Source organism: Schistocerca americana, chromosome 8 (assembly GCF_021461395.2).
Source record: "Schistocerca americana isolate TAMUIC-IGC-003095 chromosome 8, iqSchAmer2.1, whole genome shotgun sequence".
NCBI lineage: Eukaryota > Metazoa > Arthropoda > Insecta > Orthoptera > Acrididae > Schistocerca > Schistocerca americana.
The window spans coordinates 254,007,935-254,027,180 of record NC_060126.1 but is presented as its reverse complement, the minus strand read 5'-3'; the positions used below and the strand labels follow the sequence as shown (position 1 = coordinate 254,027,180).

General features: G+C 42.0%; 1 protein-coding gene across 1 annotated transcript in view; it reads left to right on the top strand.

Moving 5' to 3' along the window:
- The window catches only part of LOC124545743 (hydroxyproline dehydrogenase-like), a 109,953-nt gene that overhangs the window by 1,747 nt on the left and 88,960 nt on the right, over positions 1-19,246 (top strand). Inside the window, exon 2 of the mRNA XM_047124685.1 lies at positions 17,849-18,033. Coding sequence (XP_046980641.1) covers positions 17,849-18,033 — 185 coding nt within the window. The remainder of the gene's footprint in view (positions 1-17,848; positions 18,034-19,246) is intronic.

Sequence of the window (19,246 nt, the reverse complement as noted above, 5' to 3'; positions counted from 1 at the left end):
GACAGTCAACATAACACTGAACAGATTGACATCACTCATCAGTCATCACTTATCAGTCACCCAGTCTAAAGTGCTCTATTTCTTCACCAAACAATTTTATATAGTATCAATATTTTAACAAACAGGAGATTAACAGCTGGCATAAAAAGAGCTGAAATCTATATAAATAATACATCTCAAAATATTTTATAAAACTAAGAAAGCCAAGCTTGAGGAAGATCAGTTTGGGTTCCAGAGAGATGTAGGGATATGTGAGGCAATACTGACCCTACAACTTATCTTAGAAGATGTCCGACCCCGGTAGCTGCGTGGTCGGCGCGAGAGAATGTCAATCCTAAGGGCCTGGGTTCAATTCCTGGCTGAGTCGGAGATTTTCTCTGCTCAGCGACTGGGTGTTGTGTTGTCCTAATCATCAACATTTCATCCCCATCAACGTGCAAGTTGCCAAAGTGGTTTCATATTGAAAGACTTGCACCCGGCGAACTATCTACCCGATGAGAGGCCCTAGTCACACAACATTTACATCTTAGAAGATACGTTAACCCTTTTGTGATTGATGGGACACATATGTCCCACTAAAGTGATATACAGTTTTGAGGATTAGGATGTCTGTATCCCATATCTGTCTACTGCTACAATGTAGTAAGGAGCTTTCGAAAAAAAAAAACTATGGACCATTAGGTCCACATACGTAAGGCTGTGAGTGATTAAATTGGCTAGTGTATGTTTATAGCTAGCATACTGCATCTGTTTCACGAAAAACACATCAAATCATCATCTTCTCTGTATCAAGAAGGTCTGAAGTAACTAATTGTGTTTTTTATGATAATATACATTAGCCTGAAACATTATTACACTCCTTAGTGGTTCTGTTGGTTTGTACATAAACAGCAAGAGATTGGTATATGATATATCAAACCCACATCACAACATTTACTTGGTAAATTTGTGTGCAATGTTCACGTTTTTAACTGTCATGAGAGTAAATGAGTTTTGGCTTTGATTTGTAATACTTTCTCTATATTTTACATCCTGATAAAATCACTCTGCAAACAAAACTTTAAGTCTGAAAGTCCAAGATTCGTATGAAAGTATGGACCTAATTAGGTTCATAGAACACATGTCACACACCTCACTGATTTTAAGAATTGGTCGCCTCAAAATTATTTTGGTGGTGAAAGTGTATTATTGAACATAACGGAAGACAGTGGTGGCCCTATATTTTTCAAATATGTGTAAGAGAACTTTTACCCTTGTAAGGGTTACGCAATGTAAACTTGCATCCTTAACATCTGTACATTTAGACAAAGTCAGTGGGCAAGTGGCCGCTCCTTCAGCAGGGCCCAAGCAGGCACACGGGGGCAAACGCTTGCTGGTTATTGGGAGCTCCAACATTAGGCGGTTGATGAAGCCCCTTAGGGAAATAGTGTACAGGTCTGGAAAGAATTCAACGTCCACTCGGTTTGTCTGCCAGGGGGCCTCATCCACGATGTGGAGCCGGCCTTGCCTGCGGCTATCGAGCATAAGGGGTGCAGTCGTCTGCAAGTAGTTGCTCACGTCAGCACAGATGATGCCTGTCGCTTGGGTTCTGAGGCGGTCCTCACTTCATACAGGCGGCTGGCAGTTTTGGTGAAGACCACTGGCCTTGCACGCCGGGTGCAAGCAGAGCTCTCTATTTGCAGCATCGTTCCCAGAGTGGATTGGGGTCCTTTGGTTTGGAGCCGAGTGGAGGGTCTCAACCAGAGGCCTCGTCGACTCTGTGATTGTTTTGGCTGCAGATTTCTAGACATGCACTATTGGGTGGGGAATTGTCAGACAGCCCTAGATAGGTCAGGGGTGCACTACACAAAGGGAGCGGCTACTCGGTTAGTAGAGTACTTGTGGCGTGCACATGGGGTTTTTTTAGGCTAGGCAGTAGTGCGAGGTGTCCTGACGAACACTCACAAGTCGACATGCAGGCAGGGAAATCAGGACGCACTCAGTGTAAAGACACTTCATCTATCAAGATATTAGCAGTAAATTTTCAGAGTGTTTGGAATAAAGTTCCTGAATTTACTGCCCTCCAGGAAGCATGTGGCACGCAAATTATTCTCAGGACTGAGACCTGGCTGAACCCTGAGATAGGAAGTTCTGAAATATTTAGTGAGGATTGGAACGTGTATCAGAAAGACGTATTAGACACCGTAGGAGGTGGTGTCTTCATTGCAGTTGACAAAAATATTGTGTCTACTGACGTTGAAGAAGAGTGTGACTGTGAAGTTATCTGGACATGTTTAACAGGGCTAGGAGAAATAAAGTTAATTGTTGGGTGTTTTTACCGGCCACCAGGTTCCACTGTAACAGTTCCAGAATCATTCAAACGGAGTCTACACTCTGTATCGCAGAAGTACCTGGATCATGCTATATTAGTTGGAGGCGACTTCAACCTACCTAGTATAGACTGGGATGTGTATGGATTCATTACAGGTGGTACAGACAAGCCGTCGTGTGAATTACTTGTGAACACATTATCCGAAAACTGTCTTGAGCAGCTAAATTGACAGCCAATGCGTAATGGAAATATTTTAGATCTGGTAGCCACGAACAGACCAGACCTCATCGACGGTGTCAGTGTTGAGACAGGGATTAGTGATCATGATGTTGTCATTATGACTAGGGTTATGAAAGTTAGAAAGTCGGTCAAGAAGGCTAGGAGAGTATTCTTAATAGAAAGAGCAGATAAGCAGTTGTTAGCATCCCACTTAGTAAATGAATCGACTTCATTTACTTCCGGTACAATGGACGTGGAAGAATTATGGGCAAATTTTAAACACTTTGTAAATCACGTATTGGAGAAGTATGTGCCAAAAAAGTGGGTTACGGGCGGAAAAGACCCACCGTGGTTTAACAGCGCAATTCGGAGAATGCTCAGGAAGCAAAGACAGTTGCACTTGCGGTACAAGAAAGATTGGGAGAATGAGGACAGGCAAAAGTTAGTAGAGATTCGTGCTGCTGTAAAAAGAGTGATGCATGAAGCATACAACCACTACCACTGTCATACCTTGGCAAAAGATCTTGCTGAAAACCCAAGGAAATTCTGGTCTTACGTAAAATCGGTAAGTGCGTTGAAGGTTCCATCCAGTCACTCCCTGATCAGTCTGGCCTGGCAACAGAAGACAGCAAAACAAAAGCTGAAATTTTAAATTTAGCATTTGAGAAATCTTTCACGCAGGAGGATCGTACAAACATACTGCCGTTTGAGTCTCGTACACATTCCCGTATGGAGGACATAGTGGGGTTGTGAATCAGCTGAATGGGTTGAAAATAAATAAATCGCCAGGTCCACATGGGATTCTAATTCGGTTTTACAGAGAGTATTCTACTGCATTGGCTCCTTACTTAGCTTGCATTTATCGCGAATCTCTTGCCCAACGTAAAGTCCCAAGCAACTGGAAAAAAGCACAGGTGATGCCTGTATATAAAAAGGGTAGAAGGATCCTCTAAATTACAGCCCAATATCCTTAACATCGATTTGTTGCAGTATTCTCGAACATATTCTCAGTTCAAATATAATGAATTTCCTTGAGACAGAGACGTTGCAGTCCATGCATCAGCACGGCTTTAGAGAGCATTGCTCCTGTGAAATGCAACTCACCCTTTTTTCACATAATATCTTGTGAACCATGGATGAAGGGTATCAGACGGATGCCATATTCCTTGACTTCCGGAAAGCATTTGACTCGGTGCCCCTTCTGCAGACTCCTAAGTAAGGTACGAGCATATGGGATTGGTTCCCAAATATGTGAGTGGCTCGAAGACTTCTTAAGTAATAGAACCCAGTACATTGTCCTCAATGGTGAGTGTTCATCAGAAGTGAGGGTATCATCTGGAGTGCCCCAGGGAAGTGTGCTAGGTCCGCTGTTGTTTTCTATCTATATAAATGATCTTTTGGATAGGGTGAATAGCAATGTGCGGCTGTTTGCTGATGATGCTGTGGTGTACGGGGAGGTGTGACTGTAGGAGGATACAAGATGACTTGGACAGGATTTGTGATTGGTGTAGAGAATGGCAGCTAACTCTAAATATAGATAAATGTAAATTAATGCAGATGAATAGGAAAAAGAATCCCATAATGATTGAATACTCCATTAGTAATGTAGCGTTTGACACAGTCACGTCGATTAAATATTTGGGCGTAACATTACAGAGCAATATGAAGTGGGACAAGCATGTAATGGCAGCTGTGGGGAAGGCAGATAGTTGTCTTTGGTTCATTGGTAGAATTTTGGGAAGATGTCGTTAATCTGTAAAGGAGACCGCTTATAAAACACTAATACGACCTATTCCTGAGTACTGCTCGAGCGTTTGGGATCCCTATCAGGTCGGATTGAGGGAGGACATAGAAGCAATTCAGAGGCGGGCTGCTAGATTTGTTACTGGTAGGTTTGATCATCACGCAGGTGTTACGGGAATTCTTCAGGAACTCGGGTGGGAGTCTCTGGAGGAAAGGAGGCGTTCTTTTCGTGAATCGCTACTGAGGAAATTTAGAGAACCAGCATTTGAGGCTGACTGCAGTACAGTTTTACTGCCGCCAACTTATATTTCGCGGAAAGACCACAAAGATAAGATAAGAGAGATTAGGGCTCGTACAGAGGCATATAGGCAGTCATTTTTCCCTCATTCTGTTTGGGAGTGAAACAGGGAGAGAAGATGCTAGTTGTGGTACGAGGTACCCTCCGCCATGCACCGTATGGTGGATTGCGGAGTATGTATGTAGATGTAGATGTAGATGAAGTTTTAAGCAATGTTGACTGAAATATGCTCTGCAATTCTGGTGGTAGCAAGGATAAAATACAGGAAGAAAAAGGTTACCCACATCTTATAAAGAAACCAGACTGAAGTTATACAGGCGGAAGAACATGAACAGAAAATAGTTGTTAGAAGGGAGTGAGTAGGACTGTAATCCATTCCCAATGTTATTCAGTTTATACATTGAGCAAATAGCAAAGAAAACCAAGGAGAAGGGAGAAAAAACAAAAATATTGAGGTTCACCTATGATATTGTAACTGATGGCAGAGACAGCTAAGCACTTGGAAGAGCAGTTCAACATACCATCATGAAATAATATTATAAGAGGAACATCAACAAAATAGGCAATGCTGAGGGTATTAAGACTAGGAGATGAGACATCAAAAATAGTTGATGAATTTTGTTATTTGGGCAGCAAAATAACTGATGATGGCCAAAATAGAGACAATATAAAATGCAGACTGGCAACAGCAAGAAAACTATTTCTTTAAAAGAAAGATTTTTTTAGTATCTAATACAAATCCAAATGTCAGAAAGTCCTTCTTTAAGGTACAAGTGTGCAGTGTAGCCTTTCACAGAAGTGAAAAAGAACAACAAACAGTTCATACAAAAAGAGAATAGAAGCTTTTGAAATGTAGTGTTGCAGAAGAATGCCATAGATTAGATTTGTAGACTGAATAACTAATGAGGAGACGCTGAATCAAAATGAGCAGAAAAGAAACTGATGGCACAGCCGGACTAAAATAATGAATCCATTAACAGGCTTCATGCTTGTGCATCAAGAAATCAGCAACTGGTAAATGAAGGAAGTGTGGAACAAAAATTGTAGGCAGAGACTAACTCTTAATTATAATGGTAAGGTTCAAATGGATGTAGGCTGCAATAGTTATGCAGAGATGAAGAGACTTGCTCAGAACAGACTAGCATGAAGAGCTGCATCAAACTAGTCTTTCGATTGAAGACCACAGAAGGACAACAACAATAACAACAACATTATTTTATTGTTTAAAATTTTGTAAAATACAAGGTAACTTACAGTGCATCACTTTTAAGTGTTCAAACAGTAAAAATGTTATAAATGTTCAAATTGCAATTTACCCTGCAGCTGTAAATATACTTTGACATGACATACAAATATGGTTCTCAGGTTCGGCACTGGATAACATTGTGCAAATCCCACAATTTTTCATCAATATAATTGTACAACATCTTCAGGTGGTGGTAACTGCTGTTTTCAATGCTGCAAGATGTGATTGATGGTAACCACATGACAGCATTGAAATTTGTCAGGCTAGGAGCAGCAAATACACATGCATGAGAAAGCACCCAAAGTCGGACGAAAGCAGCACACAAAGCGCTCCCTGTCAGCAGCTGCAGAAAGGCCTTCTGCATGTGCACTGTGGGCAATGACTGTGTTCCTCAACACTTCTGAGGTTAAAAACTAAATTAAATCTCTACAGTGTGCTACATCCAATCATGAATCAGAGGTTCTTGTTTCTCCTATTTTAATTTAGTGGCAACCAGTGCTGACTTCCAGGCACAACTTACTTGAAAACCTGCATCCCTGTTGATAATACTGTCTGCTGTATGGATTAATTTGGCTTCCTTAAAAACCCTATCCAGAATGATGACACTGAGAATAAAATTGCTTCATGGTCAGGCAATGCGTTCTTGCATGGTCAACATGTATGCCCAATGTAAGATTCCACAGGTTGGCATGGGATCTTATATTCACCAGATTTTCTATCTCCAAGATTGTTTGTGACCAAACACAACAAATTCCTCCATTTTGATGGTGGATGAAAAACACTTGCTTAGAAAAGAAAACATGGAATATCTATCTGTCAGAATAACTGTTCGGTTGCAATAACTTTTATTAGGTGCTATTGGTATCTAGACCACATATCCTCTATGTACCAGAGAGCATGGGGCAGTAGTGCATTATGCAGGAGGGTGACAGCTTGTGACCTGCAAAAAATACTTTAGACCTTCTGAAGAATTCTATTCTGACTAATGTCATTGTGGGCCTGCTTCAACAGGCTGCAATTCCCTCACGACTGTATAGCCTACCAAGGAACCATAAATGAGTCACCTTATGGTAGATACTATGTCCCAAGGGACTGCAGACTTTTCTTCTAACCATGACATACAGGAATGGTAAGATGCCATCTTTTTCCCACTTCCATGATTTTCTTAATATTCGGATGGAGTGAGTTCAAATGCTGGAGAAAATGAGTAACGTCTTTGTTCAATGGGGCTACATTGCAAATGTATCATCTGTAAACCACCAGAAACAGGAAGGTTCAAGACTTGCCAATTGCAGTGCTTTTTCTTCAGAGTCCTCCATAAAACAGCTGACCTCCTTGGGAGGCAGAGAACTTCCCATGATGATACCACCCACTTGTTCAAAATACTGGTTATTAAATAAAATAAGCTGAGGAAAGTACACGGTTAAACAATGCCATAACATCTTTCTCAAACATACTGCTGATAAGCTCTAATGAGTTCTGTAGAGGTATTTTCATCGATAAAAATACTATATTAAAGCTAACCAAAAGATTTGTCAATTTTTGTTTAAATGCCTTAAGTCCCCTGAATTCTGGAGGTGATGGTCACATTTGCCTACAAAAGGTTCTAACAGCTAACTAAGATGTTTATCCAGGAAATAGATAGGATCTCAAATGTTGCTCACTACTGTACAAAGAGGAGACCCACCTTTATGAATCTTTGGTAGGCTGTATAGTCTTGGTGGAATTGCAGCCTGTTGGTGAAGGCCCTTGAGGACATCAGTCAGAATATAAATCTTCTTCAGAAGGCCTACAGTTTTTCTCTGAATCTCGCCAGTGGGATCTTCTCTTAGCTTCCAAGGTGCAGGGTTGTCAAGCAATGCCTTTATCCTGCCACTGCTCTCAGCTCATGAGAGAAGGACATTGACATTACTCTTGTCAGCAGGCAAAATAATGAGGCCTTTGTCTGCTCTCAAGTCTAGCAGAATCTGCCTTTCTGCTGAAGCGATACTACTCATTTTAGGCAGCTTCAGGTTAAATTTCAACTGGTGACCTTCCTGATCTCTTCTGCAATGTCACTAGGAAGTTTCAAAATTGCCTGTTCTGTCGCTGAATGAGTCTTCTCTTTGCCCATTAGGGAGCAACAGCAAAAACAATAACTTCCAATTCATGATCAGAAACAGTGTATTGCAGAGATTTAATTCAGCTTTTAACCTCAAAAGCATCCAGCAGCACAGTCTTTGCCCACAGCACACACGTGAAAGGACTCTCTGCAGCTTCTGGCAGTGGCTACTATGAATGTTACTTTCGTGAGTGCCTTCTCCCGCCAGCATATTTTCTGCCCCTAGCCTGATAAATTTCAATACCCCCATGGGATTATCAACAGTCACATACTGCAGCATTGACAACAGCAACTACAGCCTCCTGAAGATGTTGAACAATTGCATTGATGGAATATTGTGGGATTTGCACACTAGTATTTGGTGGTAAGCCCGAGAAATGTGCTTGCAACAAATCTGTTAGGGAAGCCTAAAAACTCATATTCTTTGACATATTCAATATCATTCAAAACAATGATCAAAGGATGAGTAAGTAAATAAATAAATCTATAGCAAATAGCACTAACAAGGAATACTGACTCTTTTTTTTTAAAAAAAAAAAAAGGGATGAATGGTCACAGATTCGTTTGACTCACAGAAGAGTGTCACAGAAATGGTGAAAAACCAGAATTGGCAAGCACTTTAATCTAGATAATCTAGATGTCAGCTGTGCCACATAACCCTGCTCACAAAGTTTCAAGAACAGATATTAACTAATGAATCTAGAGACACATCACCATGATTATCTGTCACTCCCGTATGATGTGTGATGAAAGGATTAGACTAATTACAGCATACACAGAGGCATTTGTGCAACTATTCCTAGATTGCTCCATATGCGAATGGAATGGAACGACACCTTAATATGCGCTGAAGTGGGAAGTACCTTCTACCAGGCAGTTCACACAGAATTGCAGAATATGGGTGTAAATTCTACTAAGACAAAGCAGACAAAGATTCATAGGCTCTTGACAAATCACATGACCTGGAGGAACACCAAAATTGTTTGTTCTAGTGTGTACTTTACTTGTAGGTGGAAATTTCTGACTGTATAATGGGCTTAACTAATATTCCCCCAATCTCAACACATATCAAAAGGAGCATAGTTTCATAATATATCTACACCTGCCAAGAGTCTGATGATTTAATGCTGAGGATACACTTGCTCTATAACCAATGGGGAAGACAGAACAAAAGCATGCAAAATCTCTTCTCTGGTTAGCAGACCATAAATGTCTACAATGAATGTAGGCAGGAACAATGTGACTGGAGACTTATCCCTCTCGGACAGTGTGATCCGCAATTTAGGCGGGAAGTGAGAGTGGTGAATAATTGGATCTTTGCATTTAGGAAAGTCAAAGCAAGAGTATCTGTGAATTCATTAATTGATTCACACACCATGTTCCAAAAATCCTAATATAAAGGAGAGCCGTCAGGGATATAGAATGAATCAAGTTATGCAACCAGAAGCAGATACTGCTGGCTACTTTTAAAAAGTACACTAAGAAAAATTAAAACCAGTCCTAAGCTACTCAAACTGATATTATGATAATTACCTCCATACTACTTAATATATGTGTGTTAGGAGAAAAACAGCTAGCTCTTCTGAAAAATCCACTGCTCCTCATCCTACACCACTGAGCTGCTGTTCTCATATAATACTTTAAATGCAACATTTATGCAACTTGACCCACTCTACTACCAGCTGTCAATGTACTGGTAATGTAGGTTTTACCTAATACAAATATTAGAATTTACGTTCCTGATTTCCAGTATTCTGAAACACTATCTGATCTAACTAGCAATATGCATCAAGAAAAAATATGATGCAGAATTGACCACTAGATGTCGCAAGAGGAGGAACTGATAATAGAAAAGAAGGCAGAAAACACTGTGTCATTTGTAGAGAAGCAGTAGCAGCAGAATGAGTCAGTCAGGAGAGCTCAATGATTTTAAACATGGACTAGTCACTGGATGTCACTTCAGTAGCAAATCCATCAGGAACATTTCAAACCTTCTAAAATTGCCCAAGTCAATGGTTAGTGATGTGATTGTGAAATAGAAATGCAAAGGAACAACCATAGCTAAACCTAGAATAGGCAGACCTCATGCACTGTTGGACAGGGGCCAATAAGCATAGTGGAGGATGGTTGTAAAAAAATCACATGGAATCAATGGAAGGAATCACTAGTTTTTTCCACTTTGCTACCAGCAGCCAGCTAACATAATGACTGTGTATAAGGAGTTGAAAAGAATTGGGTACAATGGTCGACAAGTTCCTCATCAGCCACTTATTTATGCGGTCAAGTGCTAAGTGAAATTTGAGGTGGCATAAAGTCTGACGTTACTGGACAGCAGATGACTGGACATGAGTGACTAGGAGTGATTAATCATGCTATACCCTGAGCCAGTCCAGTGGAAGGGAGTGGGTTTGACAAAAACCTGCATAACATCAGCTGCTATCATGTGTAATGCAAACAGATAAGTACAGAGAAGCTGGTGTCATGGTACAGGAGCATGGTCCCCATGTCATGCTTAAGAAAAAGCTAAATGCGGAAGAATATGAACACATTTTACAGTATTCTGCACTGCATACAGTAGAGGAACAATTAGGAGACAGTGATTTTATCAGCATGACACTGCACACTGTTATAAAGCAGCATCTGCAAGGCAATGGTTTGTGTACAATAACATTCCTGAAATGGATTGGTCTACCAAAGCTCCTGACCTGTACCCAATGAAACACTGTTGTGCAATGAGTTAGAACATCAGCTTCTTGCCTGACCCCAGTGCACATCATCACTACCTTCTCTTGTTTCAGTTCTTGAGAAAGAATAGTCCACCATTCCTCCATGACACTTCACTGAAGGTGTCCTCAGCAGTGTTCAAGCCATTATAAAGTGAAGAGTGGACACAACACAATACCATATATTAATGTACACTAATAGGTGTCCAGATACTTTCAGTCAGACAGTGTAACATGTAGGAGCAGCTAATGAGGTCTTATTTTACTTAGTTTTTAAATATTGGGGGATTTTCAATTTTCTGCAGATGTGATTGACTTTTGCATCAGAATATAAAATGCCATTTGAACCCTTGATAGTGATGAATGGCTTATCCAGAAATCAATTTTACTTCTTGTATTGTGATTGCAAATTGCTGAGTTCATCCTAAATTAACTTTTGTCATTAATCATAAATTCCATTAGGAAGTATATGTTTTGGCATGTAAGAGTAATAAACCCAAGGGCCATGAACAAGCCCAAACTCTTTGCCTCTGTATATGTCTGCTTGTGTTTGTATATGTGTGGATGGATATGTGTGTGTGTGCGCGAGTGTATACCCGTCCTTTTTTCCCCCTAAGGTAAGTCTTTCCGCTCCCGGGATTGGAATGACTCCTTACCCTCTCCCTTAAAACCCATATCCTTTCGTCTTTCCCTCTCCTTCCCTCTTTCCTGATGAGGCAACAGTTTGTTGCGAAAGCTTGAATTTTGTGTGTATGTTTGTGTTTGTTTGTGTGTTTATCGACATGCCAGCGCTTTCGTTTGGTAAGTCACATCATCTTTGTTTTTAGATATATTTTTCCCATGTGGAATGTTTCCCTCTATTAATTCAATACAAAGAGAGATATTTCTGAGCAGAAGCAGGCTTTTTGTTTAATTTATCCACATGCTGGTGCCACTTCAATTTATTATCCAGAAGCTGAGGAACTTCACACATGTGCCTGCTAATCACTGCTGCTGGTATATGTAAGTCTCTCCTTTTACCATGTACATGTGTCATCAGCACACATTACAGTTTATGCCAAGTCCTCCATGATGTAGGCAAATCATTTATATAGACCAAGAACAGGAGCAAGCCTAGGATCAAACCCTGCAGCACACCACATTTAATGTTTAACATTTTGGAAAATGGGTTAAAATGGTGTGTAATACCATATTCTACAAATACATCTACAAAACCTCCTGAAACATTGTTTTTCAGAGAATGAGAAAGTGAGTAAAATGTGGTTGCACTGTACTGGCAAATTGCCACCATGTTGATACACAAGTTCACTAACTTAATTCAAAATGTGTTGCACTGTGAAGTTAACATTAACTTACCTCCAAAACATGCTCTGCCAATGTTACAACCAAGGATAGCATCATTCAACGAAATTAAACTCCTAGTGCAAATCATTGTTTTACCCACCTACACCTCATTTGTTCAGTAGCTCAGTCATATTTGGTGCAGTTCTAGTGAACAACAATGTTCTTTTGATGTAAGATAGTATTTATATTTGCAAACACAGAGTATGGCTTTAGCAGCTGCCTGGAGTGGATGTGTTGTACTTCTAGCTGTGGAACACGTGAGCTTGTGTTTGTTTACATAGCGACTTAGTCCACGCGTGAGCATGCATTGAGGTCAAGGTTAATAAGTTCAGGAAATCGACATAATGTTTCAATGATCAACAACACTATGTGCAAGCATGTTTTGAACAAGACCAAACAGGGACTCAACATGCAGGATTAGGTGTTACAACTATTCACCTTTTCAAACTACCATGTGAGGTACCTACTGAGGCCATCTTAGTGGCTTTCTGTTCATGACCATAAGGCAGAATGGTGGACCCACTTTTGCATGTATTCTGTTCTTAATGGGGTGCATCAGATCACAACCAATCTGTGCAGCCATGTTCCATCTTATCTGACCATCAGCAGATGTCAGGTCATAATCATGTACAACAGACAGACGCACTCTTGTTATGGCTGTTGAAAAGAGGGGAACATCAGATCTGAATGTCTGCAGTGAGGGATAATGCAACTACCAACTAGAGGAGTGGTATTTCCCTCATCATCTATGGTACTTCCGAGCACATATGAGATGGTGCTTGAGTCGCCGCCACAGGCCACCTGGCAGCTCTCAGAATCATGTGAACAGCTGATGGGCAGTGTTCTGCTCCTTCCTGAACAGATTCCGGATGAGGTGACTGATTATGTGACTTCAGCCATGTTTCCAGTTTCGGTGGTTGTTCTGGCTGCACTCGTGGCCAATGCTGATATTGAACACGACTCCTTGATCGACTCTCTGGTTGTCCTGATGGCGGCCTTTCTGCCTGGCTGGCATGACTCCCTCCCATCTTTGGACATGGAAGGACAACTGCGTAAACAACACTCCCCTGAACGATGCAGGAGGTGCCATACGATGTTGGAATAGGTCTCGTAACCCCGGCCAAATGATACAATACCTGCTGAGGAAATCAATGTTTCAGCTTCTGAGAACTTGGACGATGACGTCTATTCATCTGTGGAATTGTGGCCCTCAATGGCTCTCGCATTGTTGGAATGGAATGTTCCTACTTTTGAAACCCCTACTGATGAAGGGATGATACCAGGCAATCTGGCAGTGTCAGCAGCCACTGAACATATGCATACCACTGCGACAGAGTCACCGTCGTCATGGAGCAAGAATTTTGAAGAAACAGCAGATCTCATACAGGAGTCTTCACCATTAGGGGGAGCAGCCTGCTGATGTCAACTTCTGTACTGTGTGAAGGGCAGCAGCAGACACTGGTGCCGAGTGCCCTCGCATCTTCACAGCAGTGACTTGCAGTGCCCCATGCTTGTAGGGCACGGTTCCATGCATACCGAATCATGACATTGAATGCTGACAGTGCTCATGCACCAGTTGAGATCCATCTTCTGAAAGAAATGATATTGGCTTCAGAACTAGGCATTACACTATTACAGGAGGTGCATTTAGCAGCGTTATCCCTGATAGCAGGATAGGAGTTCTATGTCTCTCACAGCGATCACCTTGGCTGTGGAGTGACAGTCTATGAATGTAAACACATCCTGATTGATGACATCATGTATCCCCAGTCTGCCAGGGATATGGCTTTTACGATTCACGCATGTCATTAACGCCTATGTGCCTTCTGGTAGTGGATGTCAGCATGAAAGAGCACGACTTTATGTGGCGGAGATTGCCCCACTGTTTTCAGGTCGACATGAACATATTCCCTTTCAAGGGGACTTTAAACGTATACTCGTCCGGAAAGATCGATACCCAAATTTTACTCCATGCCAGGAGTTGTGTCACATTGTTAGTGTTCTAGCCCTGGAATTACCTGGCAGGTGAGGTGCACAGATATCCTGGTCTTCATATTTCAAGCGAGTCATTTGGCTAGTCGGTTAGACTGCATTTATGTCTCTTATTGGCTGGTTGATGAGGTGCTCAATGTAGAGTGCTGGTCTGTGGTGTTCTCTGACCACTGCACATATATGAGTACATTGCTCCTTCCCTGTCAGGAAATTTGGAGGCGTCGAGCACCAACGAAACTCAACACTCAGCATCTGCAGGATCCTGACTGTCACCAACATATCACTGAGACATGGAAAAGATGGGAACAGCAGCTCCAATCCTACGCATCCATCATGGACTGGTGGCTGAAATATACCAAGCAGATACTCCGAAGCACATTCATCAGTTACGGCAGGGAGGCACCCGCTTGATTTAGGCACACTACTGACTTCTACTTCAGTGCTCTCCACGACCTTGATGGCCAGCCACCTTCCTCCAAAGTGATGGCCAGCCACCTTCCTCCAAAGTATAAACTGAATGCAGTGTGATTGAGGCAAAGCTACTGGCGATTACTTGATGGAAACTTCAGGGGGATGTGGAGAGCACCCGCAGACCTGATGTGGTGTGGCGAGAGAATCCCTCCATGCACAATATTGTGAACAATCACAGATAGTAGCCAAACTCATAGATCAGAGATCATCATGTGCAGTGGGTCACCTGCCAAGCAGACATAGTCGATTGCTTTGTTGAACATTATCATTAAGTCTACTGTGCCAATGATGGGGCCATCACGGACTACGATCCTGTTAGTGGACTTTCCATGCAACCTCACACTTGAATAAGGGATTGTTAATGCAACCTTTCACCTCCGAGGAGGTCACTACCACTATCTTCAGGGGTGCACTGTGCACGTCACCAGGCATAGATGGGGACCCTACTGAATTTGATCATACATTTTGTGGTCTCATGTCTACACAATGGATGGAGATGTGTAATGAATTGATCACATCTGCAGGTGTGATTCCTCCAGCTTTTGTCGGGGGCCTTATTGTTTCCATTCATAAACTGATGCCTGGAATTACTATGGATCACTATTGCCCTATCATCTTATTAAATAGTGATTACAAGATTATTGTGTGGTTATTGGTGGTACCCTGCAGACCCCTCTTACCACGTGTCCCCTCCACTGCACAAACTATGCCAGGTTGCACATTTAATGTCCAGACAGCAACCAGAGATTGTCATGACATGTTTGTACTGTAGAGAAGTGCAGACTTCATGCAGCGATGAATGCTGTAGATTTTGACAGTGCATTTGAAAGGGTGCACCATGTCCTCCTATATTCTCTTTTGGAACGGGTGGATTTCACTGCCTAATTCATCAGTGTCCTTCAGCGGCTCTTTAGTAGCACACATTCGTTGGTCCAGGTCAATGGGCATGTGGCAGATCCGATACAATTTCAATGGTCGATCTGACAAGGCTGCTCCCTGTCCATACCCCTTTATGCAGAGGTACTGGAGCCATTCATAAGCCTGCAGACAATCGAAGCTAAACTGAGCTGCTGTTTAAAGGCTACTCTTAGGAGGATGGTTCAGTATTCTACTGTAAGCCACCTTTCAATAATTTTTTCAGGGCAGCGGAAGCTGGGAGATTGGTCTTTAATTAGAGGTCAGTTGCACATCTCCAGTTTTGTATATTTTTAACAATTATATTTTGTATTTCTTATATCACTACAGCATACTTCAGTCTTTCTGGAAAAACACCTTGCCTCATCGAATGATCAGTCCTACCAGGCCAGCAAAAGATTTTAGTACTTTGGCCGAAATACTGTCATAGTCATATGAGTTACTACTTTTTAGTGGCCTAATCATTTTTATGATCTCTTTAAAAGATGAACTGGTAAAACTGATGTCTAGTGCAAGAGTATGCATTGCCTAAGTAAGTTTATTGGATCTGCTTCTGAGGTCAATGTTATTTGTCTTGTCAAGTTTATTCGTTTCTTGCCTAATAGTGCTCCAAACTGTTCTTGCCTTGTTCTTGGAAATCTGCATTTTCTGTGCACAGTACATGATTGTTGCCTTTTGAATTTTGGGATACGATTTTTCGTGCATTCTTGAGTCTTTAGTAGAGCTAGTCCTTTGCATTAAATAAAGCTCTCGGTTGCTGATGCAAAATATTTTGACCCCAACATGTTAGCCACTCTTTTCCATGACTGCCACTGTAAATATCTCATTGCTTCTAAAGCCAGGCCAGATTCATAGTGCTGTAAGAACATTTTTAGAAAAGAATTACATTTTTCATCTACTATATATCCTTGGCTAAACTTCTTCCCATTTTCCATCCTCTAAATTATCTCTGAACAGTTTAAATGAGGCAGCATTTATAGTTCTGTGAAATTTTACTTTTCCTTTCTTAGCTAAACCTGATTGATGGGGATGTTTTAATACTGCCCTTTGACAACCATAGTCAGATAACACAATTATTTTGGGGCTCACAGCTATTTCATTAAAGGCAGTTTGATTCAGGAATAAATTATCAGCTGCTGTTGCATACATGCTTCTGATCTTGTTGGGAATTTTACTGTGAGGCAAGTGCACTCATACCTGGGAACCGGGAACAAGGGGGAGCTGCAGTACCCCCCCCCCCCCCCCTCCCCCCCGTTTCCAGATCTCAGTGAACGAAAAATGTATTGCATGGTCAGGTGTTTTTCTTTCAAGAAAATGATTTGAAAGTCAGTATTATTCAGGTTTTTAATAGGTTTGTAACTAGAACTTTGCAGCTACTTACATGTGGAGTCAAACTATAGCTCAACATCAGCAATTTTAGGTGCCCTTGATCAAAAGTATCAGAAAAAAAATCTTCTGTGAAATTTACACATACAGTTACATCCTAGTTGTCTGTACTGTCTTATTAGTGCCTATTCTATCTGCCTAATGAAGTTTAAAACATTTCATGCTGGGGGCCTGCAGATTACCAGAACTTCCATCTTGTATATTTACAAGTCTGTTACTGAGGAACATCACTCAAACAGCTGTTCAGTGCACTGTTATCTGAGTCTACAGCTTTGGGCTTTATTCCACATTTTGTATCTAAAGCTGGTGCCCCATTCCTCAATTACACTACAGTAATGTAATACTAACTTACAATTATCTAGATGCATGTGTTCAATTTCTGTGACTTACAACAGATGTTTGTTACGCGTAGCATATGTGTAAAAATATCTTTCAAGAAGAGAGAGCAACTGACCATAAGAGTTGTAACTTTCAAGCCACCAACTATTAGTCAGAACACAAGAGCCTCACCAGCAAATATTAGGGCATACACAAGTAAAATATCTCTTCCTGCACCCACAGTGAAATACTACCAAGCATAACAGATATTGCAGAGTGGACATAACTGTGTCCACATAGTTGCTAATGACCGACGTTTGCATCTCAGTTGTATTATCAATGAGCACCAATTCTGATAACAAATCTGAGCAAGCCTCATTTTTTATTTGGTCTGGTTTTTACCCATTCTCCAGGTATTTGTTTTTCATTAAATTTTGTATTTCTTTTAATATATTCAAGTGTGTACCTCTGGTGCCCATAAACATAAAAGATATGTAGCCTTTCATAAGCCAGCCCATTATTTTTATCAGTGATTACAGTTAACACTTTACTTAACTTCAGTGTTTTAAGTTTTAGCTTCTCCATAGGATGGCAGAAAGAAAGTTCAGTACAACCTATCAGGAACTGAACTGAGATACAAGTTGCTGTGCATAGTAGAACAGTGGTTACCACAAATACTAGGTACCAGTAAATGATCATAATAATGTGATTTGATAGAGTTTCTTGACAAAACTGAGGTCTGTTAACATGATGTTAGAACACTAAAAATTATATATTGCAGCTGTTACGCTTGGCAGATCGACTGGGTCTCAGCAAACTGGTCTTGAAACCAACAGTGTATGCACAGTTTGTAGCAGGCAACACAGAGCAAGACCTTTCAAGAGCTGCAAGAGACCTGAAGGATCTCAACCTGAGGCTCATGGTGGCCCCCACTCTGGAAGAAGATAAAGGAGAGGCCAGTGACAAGTAAGCTGAATGCTCAAATCGTCGTAACTGCCGTCTGCTTCACGTCTGCTGTGTAGCGAGCTACCTTAATTTAAGTATTAACTGTATTTTTCTTACTTGTCACTTCTTCTTCCGTGTGTATTTGCTATTAGGAAGCTTTAATTGTCGGGTGCTATTAATAGTGTTCCATAGACTTCGTGTTTGTTTTGAATACAGTCAGAGAGAGTCCCTTTAGTCAGCCATAGTGCCAGTAGTGCTAGTGTCTGTTTTCAATACAGTCCGGAGACAGGTAGTGCTATTTTCATTGTTTTCTTCAAGAAGTGCCTAGCAACCACAGTTTAGTTAATAAACAGCAGCCTTTAGTGAATTAGCAGTCTAGTTAAAGGTTGATTAACTCTCTTCAGTAAATTGATTCCTTAGGATGGATAGGATGTGTGACTGCTGTGTACGGACGCAGGAGGAGCTGGCCACTGTTCGCGAACAGCTGAGCGTGTTGATGGCCGCGGTCAGCCGTCTTCAGGCTGCTGCCTCGGAGTGTAGCGGCAGTGGGGAGTCTGGTGCGTCGCAAGGTACACCCCAGGTGTTACATGCTTCACCCACTGTCCCTGCTGTCGAGATATCTTTGCGGGTACGGGGCGCGGTTGGGCCACCCTCTCCCCAAGGGGAGTGGCGGGTTCAGCGGCGTTCGCGGTGCACGAGGCGGAGGGTCAATGTGGAGGCTGGCCGTGTGGCATCGCCCGCTCTGCCTGTGAGTGGACATGTGGCTGCTCCTTCAGCAAGGTCCGAGCAGGCACACGGGGGGAGGGGTTTATTAGTTATTGGGAGCTCCAACGTTAGGCGGGTGATGGAGCCCCTTAGGGAAATAGCGGAAAGGTCGGGGAAGAAGGCCAGTGTTCACTCTGTCTGCTTGCCAGGGGGTCTCATCCGAGATGTGGAGGAGGCTCTGCCGGCGGCGATAGAGAGCACTGGGTGCACCCGACTGCAAATTGTTGCTCATGTCGGCACCAATGACTCCTGCCGTCTGGGTTTAGAGGTCATCCTCAGTTCGTACAGGCGGTTGGCGGAATTGGTGAAGGTGGAAAGCCTCGCTCGCGGGGTGAAATCAGAGCTAACTATTTGTAGTATCGTCCCCAGAACCGATCGCGGTCCTCTGGTTTGGAGCCGAGTGGAAGGCTTAAACCAGAGGCTCAGACGGTTCTGCGGAGATCTGGCGTGCAAATTTCTCGACCTCCGC